The sequence below is a fragment of the Vipera berus genome (assembly GCF_964194415.1).
Source record: "Vipera berus genome assembly, chromosome: 6".
NCBI lineage: Eukaryota > Metazoa > Chordata > Lepidosauria > Squamata > Viperidae > Vipera > Vipera berus.
In genome coordinates, this window is record NC_138208.1 from 49,263,047 (window position 1) to 49,276,987 (window position 13,941).

Sequence of the window (13,941 nt, forward strand, 5' to 3'; positions counted from 1 at the left end):
GAACTACAAGGTGAGTTTGAATTCCTGTTTGTTGATAATAATAAAACATTCATGTTGGGGAACACGACATTGTACTAATATTTAGAAGTTTAAGATTTTTTTTAAAAAAATTATATTTTAAACAACTTTTACAATAACTGTGGTGTTTTTCAAAGCATGAACTGTCAGAGAAGGATTGCCCAAAGATATCTGTATGATGTACACAACAAATTTATAATTTCAGAAATCCTTATAGGGCACACACTTTTTACATTTGAAAGAGCATGAGTATGAGATACTGTTTGGAAACTGAGAAATCCCAGTTAAGAAAAGTCTTAATTGTAGTAGCATGTTTTGAGAAAATCTAGGCATTTTCTGTTAAGCCTGTATATGTTTCTTAAACTTTTTTTCACTCGGGGCTGCTTCCCACTTTTAAAAAATAATGGAGGACTCCCAAAGAGCTTTTGTTTTTATGGGTTGTATTTATTTATATTTGCCATATAAAAATGAAAATTGATGCATTTGTTGCTGTTACTGCTTTTCATGACTGATGGGATTTTAATATTGTATTATTTTTTAACATAGACTGGCAAATAACTTTGATTTTGTAAATCCGTGAGATGTTCTAGGGGCTTTAGGACCACATTTTAACAAACACTACCTTAGGTCATGTATGTCTAGTCTGGTATCATGCAAATGTGTTGAGGTTGCAACTCCCAAAATTGTCAGCTCACAGAGGAAATGCAATATTATGATAAATGTGTTGATGGTAAGGACCGAAGAAAGGTAGGTGGGTAGGTAGGTAGGTAGGAAAGGAAGGAAGGAAGGAAGGAAGGAAGGAAGGAAGGAAGGAAGGACTTTAGCATAAAATATTATAATCAGCCAGATAATATGTTCAGTAAGTCTAAGAAGTAAGGTAAAAGCAGTGAATATAGTGAAAAATAGTGAAAATAAGAAGTTTATTTTCATAACAAGATTCAAAAAAGCATTTACTAATACTTTATATATTGGAAAATGTGAACTTGAATATTTAAGCTGATTACCTATTCTGCTTCTAGAGTAATCCATAAAATAAATTTACATTTTTCTCAGCTCTTTCATTACAATACCAATCGTAGAAAAACAAAATCAGGAAGATTATGCTTAGATTACTGATAAGAGCAACTTGATTTTAGATTTGAATCAGTTATTGGATCTTTCAGATTATTTTTTTGTTTTGCTGGTCCCATTATTAATCTTATAATTAACCCCATTATTACCCTGAAACTTTTGCTTCCTTAAGGTTAGGGGTGACAATGGTTCTAACATTAATAACTTCAGGATCTGGCCTTCTAAAGAGCAGTCAGGGTTGATCTCCTCTAGGACTGGCTGGTTTGATCGCCTTGCAGTCCAAGGGACTTGCAGGAGTCTTCTCCAGCACCAGAGTTCAAAGGCCTCAATTCTTTGGCGCTCAGCCTTTCTTATGGTCCAACTTTCACTGCCATACATTGCAACTGGGAAGACCATAGCCTTGACTATACGCTCTTTTGTTGACAGGGTGATGTCTCTGCTTTTTAGTGTGCTGTCTAGATTTGCCATAGCATTCCTCCCCAGGAGCAAGCGTCTTTTAATTTCTTGACTACAGTCCCCATCTGCAGTGATCTTGGAGCCCAGGAAAATAAAATCTGTCACTACCTCCATTTCTTCCCCATCTATTTGCCAGAAATTGAGAGGGCTGGATGCCATGATCTTGGTTTTCTTATTGTTGAGTTTCAACCCAACTTTTGCACTCTCCTTCTTCAACTGCATTAAGAGGCTCTTTAGTTCCTCTTCACTTTCTGCCATCAGAGTGGTATCATCTGCATATCTTAGGTTGTTGATATTTCTCCCAGCAATCTTAATTCCAACTTTTGATTCATCTAGCCCTGCCTTTCTCACGATGTGCTCTGCATATAAGTTAAATAGGCAGGGTGACAATATACAGCCTTGCCAGACTCCTTTCCCAATTTTGAACCTATCAGTTGTTCCGTGTCCAATTCTCACTGTTGCTTCTTGGCCCACATATAGGTTTCTCAAGAGACAAATAAGATTTTCTGGTACTCCCATCTCTTTAAGAACTTGCCACAGTTTCTTGTGATCCACACAATCAAAAGCTTTAGCATAGTCAATGAAGCAGAAGTAGATGTTTTTCTGGAACTCCCTAGCTTTCTCCATGATCCAGCGTATGTTGGCAATTTGATCTCTAGTTCCTCTGCCTCTTCAAAATCCTGCCTGTACTTCTGGAAGTTCTCGATCCACATACTGCTGGAGTCTAGCTTGTAGGATTTTAAGCATAACTTTACTAGCATGAGAAATGAGTGCAATGGTGCAATAGTTTGAACATTCTTTGGCACTGCCTTTCTTTGGAATTGGAATGTAAACTGATCTTTTCCAATCCTGTGGCCACTGTTGAGTTTTCCAAATTTGCTGGCAAATTGAGTGTAGCACTTTTACTGCATCGTCTTTTAAGATTTTGAATAGCTCAGCTGGAATACTGTCACCTTCACTAGCTTTGTTGTTGTTCAGCTTTTCTAAGGCCCACTTCACTTCACATCCTAGGATGTCTGGCTCGAGGTCAGTGACCACTTCATCGTGGTTATCAGGGATGTTAAGCTCGTTCTTGTATAGTTCTTCTGTGTAATTTTGCCACCTCTTCTTAATCTCTTCTGCCTCTGTTAGGTTCCTGCCATTTTGGTCCTTTATCATGCCCATTTTTGCATGAAACATTCCCTTCATCTCTCCAATTTTCTTGAAGAGATCTCTGGTCCTCCCTATTCTATTGTTTTCTTCTTTTTCTTTGCACTGTTCATTCTAGCTATTCTTTGGAATTCTGCATTCAATTGGGTGTATCTTTCTTTTTCTCCCTTGCCTTTCGCTTCCCTCCTTTCCTCAGCTATTTGCAAAGCTTCATCAGATAGCCATTTTGCTTTCTTGCATTTCTTTTTCTTTGAGATGGTTTTAGTTGCTACCTCTTGTACAATGTTGCGAACCTCCGTTCATAGTTCTTCAGGCACTCTGTCTATCATATCTAATTCCTTAAATCTATTTGTCACTTCTAGTGTATATTCAGCAGGGATATGATTTAGTTCATACCAGAGTGGCCTAGTGATTTTCCCTACTTTCTTCAGTTTAAGCCTAAATTTTGCAACGAGAAGCTCATGGTCTTACTGATAGTTATAATACAGGTAGTCCTTCACTTATAACCATTCATTTAATGACTGTTTAAAGTTACAACAGCACTGTAAAAATAATTTATGACCATTTTTAACACTTATGACTGTTGCAGCATCGCCATGGTCACATGATCAAAATTTGGGCACTTGGCACTTGCATATATTTATGACAGTTGCAGTGTCCCAGGGTCATGTGGTCACCATTTGTAACCTTCCCAGCTGTTTTCTTACAAGCAAAGTCAATGGGGGAAGCCAGATTAGTTTTATTTTTTATTTATTTTAATTCCATTTATATCCCGCCCTTCTCCGAAGACTAAGGGCGGCTTACAAGCTTAGCAGTAGCCTTCATTCTATGTATATGCCTGCTTATTAGGGCTTTCACGCCCCCCCAAGCGGCATTATTACAAAGTTAGCTTAATTGCCCCCAACAATAACTGCATACATAATAACGGCAGAGATTCACTTAATAACTGTGGCAAAAATGTTGTAAAATGGAACACAACTCACTTACCTGCCTTGCTTAGCAACATAAATTTGGGTTCAATTTTGGTTGTAAGTTGAGGACTAACTTTAAGGATTTTTTTGGAAAGGAATTCCCAGCAAATAATTGATGAGATAAAATTAGTTTAAATTGAATTGCAGTGGTTAGTATATGCCGCTTGGGGTGTGTGTGAAAGCCCTAATAAGCAGGCATATACATAGAATGAAGGCTACTGCTAAGCTTGTAAGCCGCCCTGAGTCTTCGGAGAAGGGTGGGATATAAATGGAATAAAAATAAAAATAAAATAAAATAAACTAGTGATATGAGTTCCGAATGTGTTATGTACTTATAGCCCTGACAATTATAATAATTTATTCTGTCAATGAACAGCAAAAATTCCCCTCACAAAAAGAGACAACACCAAAGAACAATCAAGTATATGAGATAAAATGCAAAGTTAAAGTAACACATAAAAATATGACATAAACTGCTATAATAATGCATCAATTAGTTATGCAAGTGCAAATCAAATATTACAGGCTATGAAGTAAAATATATATTATCTAAAAACAAAATAGCTAGTATGTGTTGAATCTAAAGTGATCAATAAATCAGAAGTGATTATTTCACTAACCAGTTATGTCTTATTTTCATTGGGCAACACAGAATTTGGCAACTGTACATGTGGTAGTTTCATAGACAGTTTATAGCTTCAATTCTTTTTGAAGCAAGCTCACATGAAGTGCTCTTCCTGGAAATTTATATATTAAGGGCAGAATATAAGCAGACCAGACATCCCTGCAGAGCTTAAAATGTAGTAATACATAACTCTTGAGTTTGAGTGAGTTAATGAACTTTAACTTACATGATTACATCACTGATTCTGTCATTTTGACCCATTGCCCTTTTCTAATTCTAATGAAACCATTCCTTTTATTATTTTTTCATTTCTTTTCAATCATTAAATGTATCCAACTCTTACTGATTTTTCTATGGTAATATTTCCAAACGCCCTTCGCCCAGTACGCTCCCACAGGGAGGGTCTGCTCAGGGTGCCGCCGGTGAGAGATTGCCGGCGGGTGACACCCAGGGATAGGGCCTTCTCAGTGGGAGCGCCTGCCCTCTGGAACCAGCTGCCGGTGGAGCTGAGGACTGCCCCCGACCTCCGATCATTCCGCCGGGGCCTGAAGACCTGGCTCTTTGAGCTCTCGGGCCCAGGCTGAGGAGAAATTTTAATTGGGGTTTTAAGTATACAGGGTCAATTTAATATTTTTTAATTTGGTTTTTTAACTTTTGTATGGTGGATTTTTTAATTTCCTGTAAACCGCCCTGAGTCCTCAGGGAATAGGGCGGTATATAAATGTGAATAAATAAATAAATAAATAAATAATGTCCATGAACAAAAGATTGGTATCTGTTGTACTTCTAAAAGAGGGGATGAAAAGGGAAACAAACATGCACATTACCTGTTTTTTTTTTAAAAAGCTTAGCTCAAGAAAGGTGCCTTTGATGAAGTGAGATAAATCAGAATGAAGCACCTCTCTCACGGGAGTCTGTTTATTCACAACCTTTTCTTATACAGGATTCTCTTTGTCTTCTTCCAGGAATGAATTTACTGTAGTTCCTCAAAAAGGAGATCTCTTAGCAGCTAAGGTAGGCTATACCTCAAAAGGAAGAAGAGAAAAGGCACACACACACACACACACACACACACACACACACACACACTATCCCTACAATGAAGTCTTTGTAAACCAGAATGGAAATGCGAATATCACGAAGAATATCACGGCAGGAATGAGTGCAGTAGTTTTTCCATAATGTACCTATTTTCCTGTAATTCTCAAAATGCAAACCTACCTTAAACTATCCATTCATTCTTTGTAAATAGCTTATTAATCACCCTAATGCATTAAGTGACGTGCACATAAAGTAGAAAAAAGGTGTAGACAAAAAGGACCTGAAATTTTGTTGGTGCTTTGCAAAATGCACAATTGGGAAACCATAGATGAGCTCTCGTTTCAGATGTGATAGTTCTATCTGTTCCATAATAGATTCCCACAAACAGATGTTATACTTGTGAAAACTCTTTGGGTCTCATTTAATCTGAGGTACAGTGGATACAAAAAGTCTATACACTCCTGTTAAAATGCCAGGTTTTTGAGATGTAAAAAAATCAGACCAAGATTAATCACTTCAGAATTCTGTCCACCTTTAACATATAAGCTATACAAGTGTGTGTGTGTGTGTGGGGGGGGAATAACAATAAAAAACGTCATAATAATGTGGTTGCATAAAGATGCACACCCTTAAACTAATACTTTGTTGCAGGACCTTTTGATTTTATGACAGCATTCAGTTGTTTGAGGTAGAAATCTGTTAACATGGCACATCTCGCCTTGGGAATTTTTGCTCGCTGTTCCTTGCAAAAGTGCTCCAAATCTGTCAGAGGGGGAGGGCATTTCTTGTGCACAGCCCTCTTTAGATTACCCAATAGATTTTAAATTGGATTCAGCTGGAGCCAATTTTGGATCATTCCAAAACTTTGATCTTCTTCTGGTGAATCCATCCTTTTGTTGATTTGGAAGTATGCTTTGGGACTTGTCATGTAGAAAGATTACATTCATCTTCAACATTTGAGCAGGGGCCTAAAGGTTTTGTGCCAAAATTGACTGTTTGTTGATTCATAATTCATAATTCCCTCCACCTTGACTAAACCCCCAGTTCTGACTAAGAAAAACAGCCCCAATGCTGCCATCACCATGATTCACTGGGGGTATGGTGTACTTTTGATGATGTGCAGTGTTGTTTTTGCACCAAACATACTTTTTGTAATTATGGCCCAAAAGTTCAACCTTAGTCTCATCAGACCAGGACACATTCTCCCACATGCTTTTGTCAGACTTGATGTAGGGTTTTGCAAAAAGTAGTCAGGCTTGGATGCTTTTCTCTAAAGAAAATGCTTCTGTCTTGCCAACCTACCCCGCATATGAAGAATACGGGAGATTGTTATCACATTTAGCACACTACCAGTATTTGCTAGAAATTCCTGCAGCTCCTTCAATATTGTGTAGGCCTCTTGGTAGCCTCTTACACCAGTTTTCATCTTGTTTTTTCATCAATTTTGGAGGGACATCTACTTCTTTATAATGTCACTGTTATGCCATATTTTCTCCACTTGTTGATGACTGTCTTCACTGTGTTTCATGGTATAGCCAAAGCCTTGGAAATTTTGTGTTTCCTTCTCCAGACTGATACCTTCCAAAAATGAGATCTCTTTGATGCTTTGTAAGCTCTTTGCAGAGTTGGCTTTTGCTTTAAGAAGCAATCGGCTTTTCAGAGTAAATGTCAGAAAAATCCTACCAGATCACAAGAACTTCATAGTCCTTCTTACAAGAACTTCCTTCCTGTAAGAGGGTATGAACAGTTATGCAACCACATTATTTTTGTTTTTTGTTTTTTATTTTTTCCTTACTAAATAGTTTCAATTTGTTTTCCAATTGACATGTACAGTTATATATTATATTTAAGGTGGAAAAAATCTGAAATTATTTATCTTAGTCTGATTATTTTACATCTCAAAAACCTGACATTTTAACAGGGGTGTGTGGACTTTCTATATCCACTGTAAATGAAGACTGAGCAACCTTCTGAAATCAAATTCATGTTAGCTTAAATGTGTGTGTAGTTTAATCTTCATCTACTTTATCTTTTGGATGAGAGGAAAAAACATTTGGGTTAGCCTTCATAGCAGGACCAACCCACGCAATATAGTGTCTTTATTCCATATTCAGTTAGAATAGGTAATGTTTCTTCAACCCTGGTGGTTGATACTTGAGTTAATGGGATTGTTTCTTTCATTCAAGAAAAGGGTGGGAAACAATCTTAGAACATGCAGGAAAGGTTATGAAACATTCACAACTTGCTCTTTCCCAGGACCTGTTGCCTGCAATGAGGGCTTTATTTTGCTGTCAAGGCAGGTTATGTTGCAAGAGAATGTTTACTCAACTAAGTGGAGATGCTGACTGGATTTATAGTGCAATAAATTATATTATGGTTTACTTGTTTTGGGCATAGCATTTTGTGCAAACTGTGGTTTATTCAATAAGCAGAAGTTGTGGCTTAGAAAGATTTAGTCAATGTAATTAAAAATACAAGATACATCACTGAAATTTCACTGATGCAGCAAATTTCAGAAGTTCCACTGTACACGTAACACTACATTTTTATCTGTACTCCAACTATGGAGCAACAATTCATTGTTAATATAAGAATCATGTGTCCTCTAAATGCCTTCACTTTGGCAGTGTTCAGCACTGATAAGTCGCTTTTATTTTCCTAATATTGAATGAAATTATATTTTAATCCACTGTTAATTAATCAAGAGCTTTGAGCTTCCCCTGAGAACAATCTTTACATAAATGTAAACTAATTAATTTTTACAATTAAATTGTAATTTATATAATTATAAGATTTGCTGATTTATTTTTGATTTGGATATTCACGTGTGGTTTGCTTGTTTTTCTCCCTTCCTCTCATAGACAACCACTGTTTCATCAGATGTTCATGATGTATTTTCTCAGGCTCAAAATTCATCAAGAGGTCAGTAACCTTATAACCCAGCTAACTATAATTAAATATATTTGTTCAATTGCCATGTTTTTTTCACAGCTGTTAATGTGAATATTTGACACGTTCACTGTTTTAATAGTCAGAGGAAGGCTGCAAAAATAGTGGTTTATTGACATAGCAGGTTAAATCCAATTTCAGATCAGAGGAAAAGAATAAGGTAGCTTCCTTCCATTCCACATACATACAATAAATAAACTGGAACAGATTTTTTCTTTAACATGACAAGAAAGAACATGACTCTATACTAGGGGCCCAGGTCTATTTCCCAGTGAGTATTTATTTGCTTATGGGTTAAGAAATTTAAAAAAAAAACAGTCACTGACTTGTGTTCCAAGGCAGAAGGGGGGCGGGGGCAGTTTGGGGGTTAAAATTGAATTTTTCATAAAACTCATCAACCAGTTACATTCTGTTTCCAGTATCTCTGTCTGCTGTGATAAAGCTAATTTTCTTTATTACATCTTTGCTGGTTATTCCAAATTGCTGGCTTAGGCATTTCATCTACAAATTTATTCACAGCTGCATGATCCATATAGGATGACATTTTTATCTTTGGATGAAAAATGCTTTTCAAGAATTCATTTCTGAGAGAACTTTCCCAGATGTTAAAAAAGAACTAAATATGTGTTTTACCTTAATTGTGATAAAGAATTAATTTATGAATGGTGGATTTTTGCAGAAATAAAATTTTTTAAGAAGAAAGAACAAACTTAAGCAGTTATATGGAGGAGAATAACAAAAAGCTAGTTGTAGGATGATGTATATTTATTTTGGGCAACCTTACTCAACCGATCATTCCTTGGATGTGTAGAAATGAAACTGGTCTGGGATGTACCAGTGGCTACTTAAGAAATTCCTCTAATCTGAGCCCTTATTGACACCTGTCTTTTTTTAATGAAGCTTCTTGTTCTCAAGATTGTCTTAATGGAGCAGTTTGCACAAAGACAGGAGTTTGTGACTGCGAGACGTTTCAGGCACAGGGACAGCGCTGCCAAATCAGTAAGTTCCATGAGAAGGTATGAAGCACTTTTATCATAGGTATATTGCAAAAGGATTCAATCTCATATTTTAAGTATTCAAGCTAACATTTTGCAAAGATGTAAGTACTGCTAAGCCTAAATGTAACTTGTAATTGTGATTCTGGATCATCCTAGACATTCTTTTAACTGGTTAGACTGCTAGGAGTTTTTTTTTAAAGCCTTTAAAGAGGGTTTAAATGTTTGGGACATCAGTTCTTCAAGGTAGCCTAACTCAAGAAATCAATCTGAAGGAACCAAAGGAACTCTATTTTATTTTGTAACGTATAATTATTACAGAATCCTGAAAGTCTGCCAGCTTCCTTCTGTCCTCTCTAATGCCACACAGAATCATGGTGCTGTTACTTTAAGTCTCTTAAAGTATACTTACTACTTTCTCAGGACTGAGTTTTCATTTACAGACTCTTTCGTGAATTAATGGCTCTTCCCCAACGTTATCTCATACACCACCTGACTGCAACCCTTTGTAACTGAACAGATGCAGAGTATGAATCTCTGAGGTTGTGTGCAACACAAAAGCCTTGAACTCAGTCCCCAAAGATTTATCATTACAATAATTACTAATTTGTATTTAGTAAAAGTGGGAAATTGTCACAGGCAAGTATTAAAGAAAATGATATGGCATCTTTAAGTTTCAGTTATGGTCCCCAGTCACTTTTGGAGATGCCACCCAGCTCATAATTCAGAAATCAAAAGTTATCCTCATCTTGGAAAATTTTCTACAGTATTCTAGTGGTACACATAATAAACCATATTCAAAATAGTTGTCCATGATTCCCACTCCTTCATCTTTAGACTCTGAGATTAGCTATATGTAAAACAATAGCATTGCATTTGCTACATTCATCATTCATTTTACTAGCAGATGCATCCATAGAGGAATGGAAATTGCTTTCTGTCATGCAAGCCTGGTCCCTTATTACTTATATTGTGATGCCACACTCACATACAAGACAGAAGGGTTTGTGGTACCAAGGTACTATACTGTTTGTGGTGACACGCTTTCATAATTTTAACATTTTTGCAACATTCTTGCAAAAGCCTCTGCTTAGAATAAGTTCCAATTTAATTCTGAAAAAGCCCAATTTGCATAGATAATCTTCACTATTTTTTCACGCACCAGTGTTTTCATGTCCTTGCAATATTCCTGAAGAAGCAAGATGAAAAGATACCAGCTCTTTTGAGAAAGACAGCTACTGCAGGAAATATTCAGGAAGTTAATCTGGTTATAACATTATCTAGTTATACCTTAATTTGTCTTCAGAGCATATTTTATTGAGTTTCCTTACTTTATTTTTATTTGTTTAAATTTCCATCCATAAGTTCTTTTTAAATATCTGATTATATTGTGATGTTTCATGTGTTTGTTTGTTTTTTTACAACATAATATGATGAATATCTTTGGAATGGGCAACACTCATCTGAAATGATTGTTTCTGCTGGCATGGCTTGCAAACAAGTATGTTTGTTTTCTTTAGTTCCAAATATTGGCAAAGACAGAGGTGGGATTTGCAAATCATGGGGGCAATACCACTTTGAAACATTTGATGGCATCTACTACTACTTCCCAGGAAACTGTTCATATATTTTTGTGAAAGATTGCAGTGATCCAGAACCTCAGTACACTGTGTGGGTAAGATTTGAAACTGGGTCAAAAGGACCTGAGAAGAGCAGGCTCTTTTCTGTCAATTATGTAAGAGATTCTTCTGTACTATGTAACTAAGCTGGTTTAGATTATGGTATGGAAAGAGAAAGAATTATTTCTGTTCTTTGTTCACTTACTATTCTGTGGTTCAGTTTGTGTTCATGATTCCATTCATTGACTAATTAACAATTATTTGGTTCTGAGATCAAAAAGGATTCTGGGCAGCCAAAGGATAGGAAAATGGGGAAGTGATAGTATACTTTAATTATGTTAGTCAATATTGTTTCTAATATTATAGAAATATTCTATAATATATTATAGAAATATTATAGAAAGATTTTCATTACCCATAATCCCTAGACATTGGTCTGAATTCTTATACACATTTCATTTTGTAACCTTCATATGGATTTGATAGAATTTTGTTACTTGTAGATCTAATTTTGAACACATTAGGTAGACGGTGGGGATTTAGTAGCTTACATCTATCTAGTAGATTGGAAAGATAGGTGTATTATCTATAAGGTTTTCAATCACACAAACATTTTTACAAGAAAAAGGTACCAGAAGATTTCCTTACTGAGGAGCACAAAAATCCATTCAGATATTCCCTAATAGATTGCAGATGATAAAATGGCTGTCTGTAGTTTTCCTTACTACTCCTGGATGCCAATTAGTTGACTGTACTACTCTAGGCTGAACTATTTCACTCAGTGTTTTTTTTTCTTTTCATCATGTGAATTCAGCATTATTAGTTTTTTGAAATATTAATATATGCTATATTGCCATAGAATATCATATGTGAAGATTAATAAAAATGAGATCAGAATCAGATTGTATCAAATGATGATCAAAGAACTTTGAAGTTCTGAAATTAGAAAGCACACATATTTTAAATCCTCAGATTAATGTTAATAATACTATTTTGATATTCCCTGAATTGCTGGAGTAAGGGCATGGTTTATCAGATTGATTAGCAAGGACAATAGTAAAGCCCATCCTAAAGCCATGTTTCCTACAGCAAAAAGTTTTAAGGTTGTATTAAGACTGCATGTAAAAGTATTATTGAATAACTGTTTTAGGTTGGCAGCAAATTTAACCATGTTCTGATTAGTAATAGATCTGTCTGTCTGACTGTCTGACTGTCTGTCTGTCTGTCTGTCTGTCTCTCTCTCTCTCTCTCTCTCTCTCTCTCTCTCTCTCTCTCTCTCTCTCTCTCTCTCTCTCTCTCTCTCTCTCTCTCTCTCTCTAGTCTGTCTTATTATCAATCACCTATCACCTATCATCTAACATCTGTCACAATATTTTAGTACTTTCATATCTTCACAAAAATATACGTACATAACAAATACACAAATGGTTAACCTGGTATGGAGTGGGTATTTTTATTAGACAATTCAAGATGAATATTCTGATCAGCAGAGATGAACTTTTGAACACATAAGTGTCAACCCAAGCAGTTTTAAAGGGTAAAATCGGTACCTTGAGTTGGATCTGTAACCCCCTTGGTAATCAGTAATTTCAATGTAGGTGTTACACTTCTAAACCTATTTTTATGGCACCTCAATTCTGAACAGTGCATATGATCTGATAGTGCAAAATGTATCCACCATATATTATACATGTTAATATGCATACATTTTTTTCTTTAGAGACATGTACACTAAATATGCTATTGAAAAACTGCTCCAAATATTTCTAGTTTGCTTCTTTTGAAAAATAAATTGAATAAAGTAAGTTTTACATACTTAAAAATATATTCTTATGTTTTATGTATCTATTTCTTCTCTTTAAGATTAATAATAGCCCTCACTGTGCTGGTTCAGTGTATTCTTGTTTACGGTCAATAAGCTTGTTCTTTTCGAATCAGGATGAAATACACATAATGGGACATGATGTTAGAAAGGGTAGAATCAGGTAAATACAATTGAAATGTTTTCTTATGTTTCTTAAAACAACTAAAGTATTCAGAGGAAAATTATTAAGTTATTTGTCTTATTGTGAAAGTTTGATGATGAAAATATTCAGTTCTGGTTGATATGAAGTCAGAAAACCTAGAATGGAATTTCTGTTTTTCCCTTTCAGTGTTACTAGCAAGATTCTGTGAGATTATAGCCAACCAGCTAAGGAAGGGAATCTCACAGATGCTAGCTGAATATCATTGAAACAATATTATAACAAATGTTAATATTTGTATTATATAAAGTAAAAATGGATTCAAATAAAAAAATTAAATGCATTTGTTATAAATTGCATTTTATGTACAAAAAATAATTTCAATATTATATTACTATGATTGATTTTTTTTAAAAAGAAACATAATATTTTTATGGGTAAAATATAGCAAGATGATAGCTAGCTGACATCTTTAAATTAGAATTTATTTTGTTTTTCAGGTTGTCTTTGCCCCAAACAGTTGGAAATATTTTCATTGAGAAATTAGCAAATTATATATTGGTGAAAACTACATTTGGCTTTTCCCTAGCTTGGGATGGAAACTCTGGGGTTTACATTAAATTGACAGAAGAACACAAGGGAAAAACATGTGGTCTCTGTGGAAATTATAATAACAACACATCAGATGATCTCGTATTACAAAGTAGTAAGCATGCTAAAATATATGATGATAAACCCAACCATTTCCTTGTATTCTAATTATTTGTAATTGTCATCAGAGAATATTACTAGGCTATTGAATCTGCTATGGATGGTAATTGCATATATTTTGCAAGTTCTGAGGTAAAAACTATATAATTATTTAACAGTGATATAATGTATTCAAGGTTCGTAATGTCATTATGATTCTTATGACTTAATCAGTGGTGTTAATACCACTTTATAATGCCTTGGTAAGGCCACACTTGGAATACTGCATCCATCACACAATGTAAAAACTTTTTTGAGACTCTAGAAAGAGTACAGAGAAGAGCAACAAAGATGATTAGGGGACTAGAGGCTAAAACATCTAAAGAACAGTTG

General features: G+C 35.3%; 1 protein-coding gene across 1 annotated transcript in view; it reads left to right on the forward strand.

Moving 5' to 3' along the window:
• Positions 1–6,488: 6,488 nt before the first annotated feature.
• OTOGL (otogelin like) overlaps positions 6,489–13,941 on the forward strand; it is a gene marked incomplete at both ends in the record, with an annotated part of 100,156 nt that continues 92,703 nt past the window's right edge. The window contains 6 exons of the mRNA XM_081330625.1: positions 6,489–6,560; positions 8,193–8,253; positions 9,181–9,279; positions 10,796–10,950; positions 12,758–12,879; positions 13,359–13,564. Coding sequence (XP_081186751.1) covers positions 6,489–6,560; positions 8,193–8,253; positions 9,181–9,279; positions 10,796–10,950; positions 12,758–12,879; positions 13,359–13,564 — 715 coding nt within the window. The remainder of the gene's footprint in view (positions 6,561–8,192; positions 8,254–9,180; positions 9,280–10,795; positions 10,951–12,757; positions 12,880–13,358; positions 13,565–13,941) is intronic.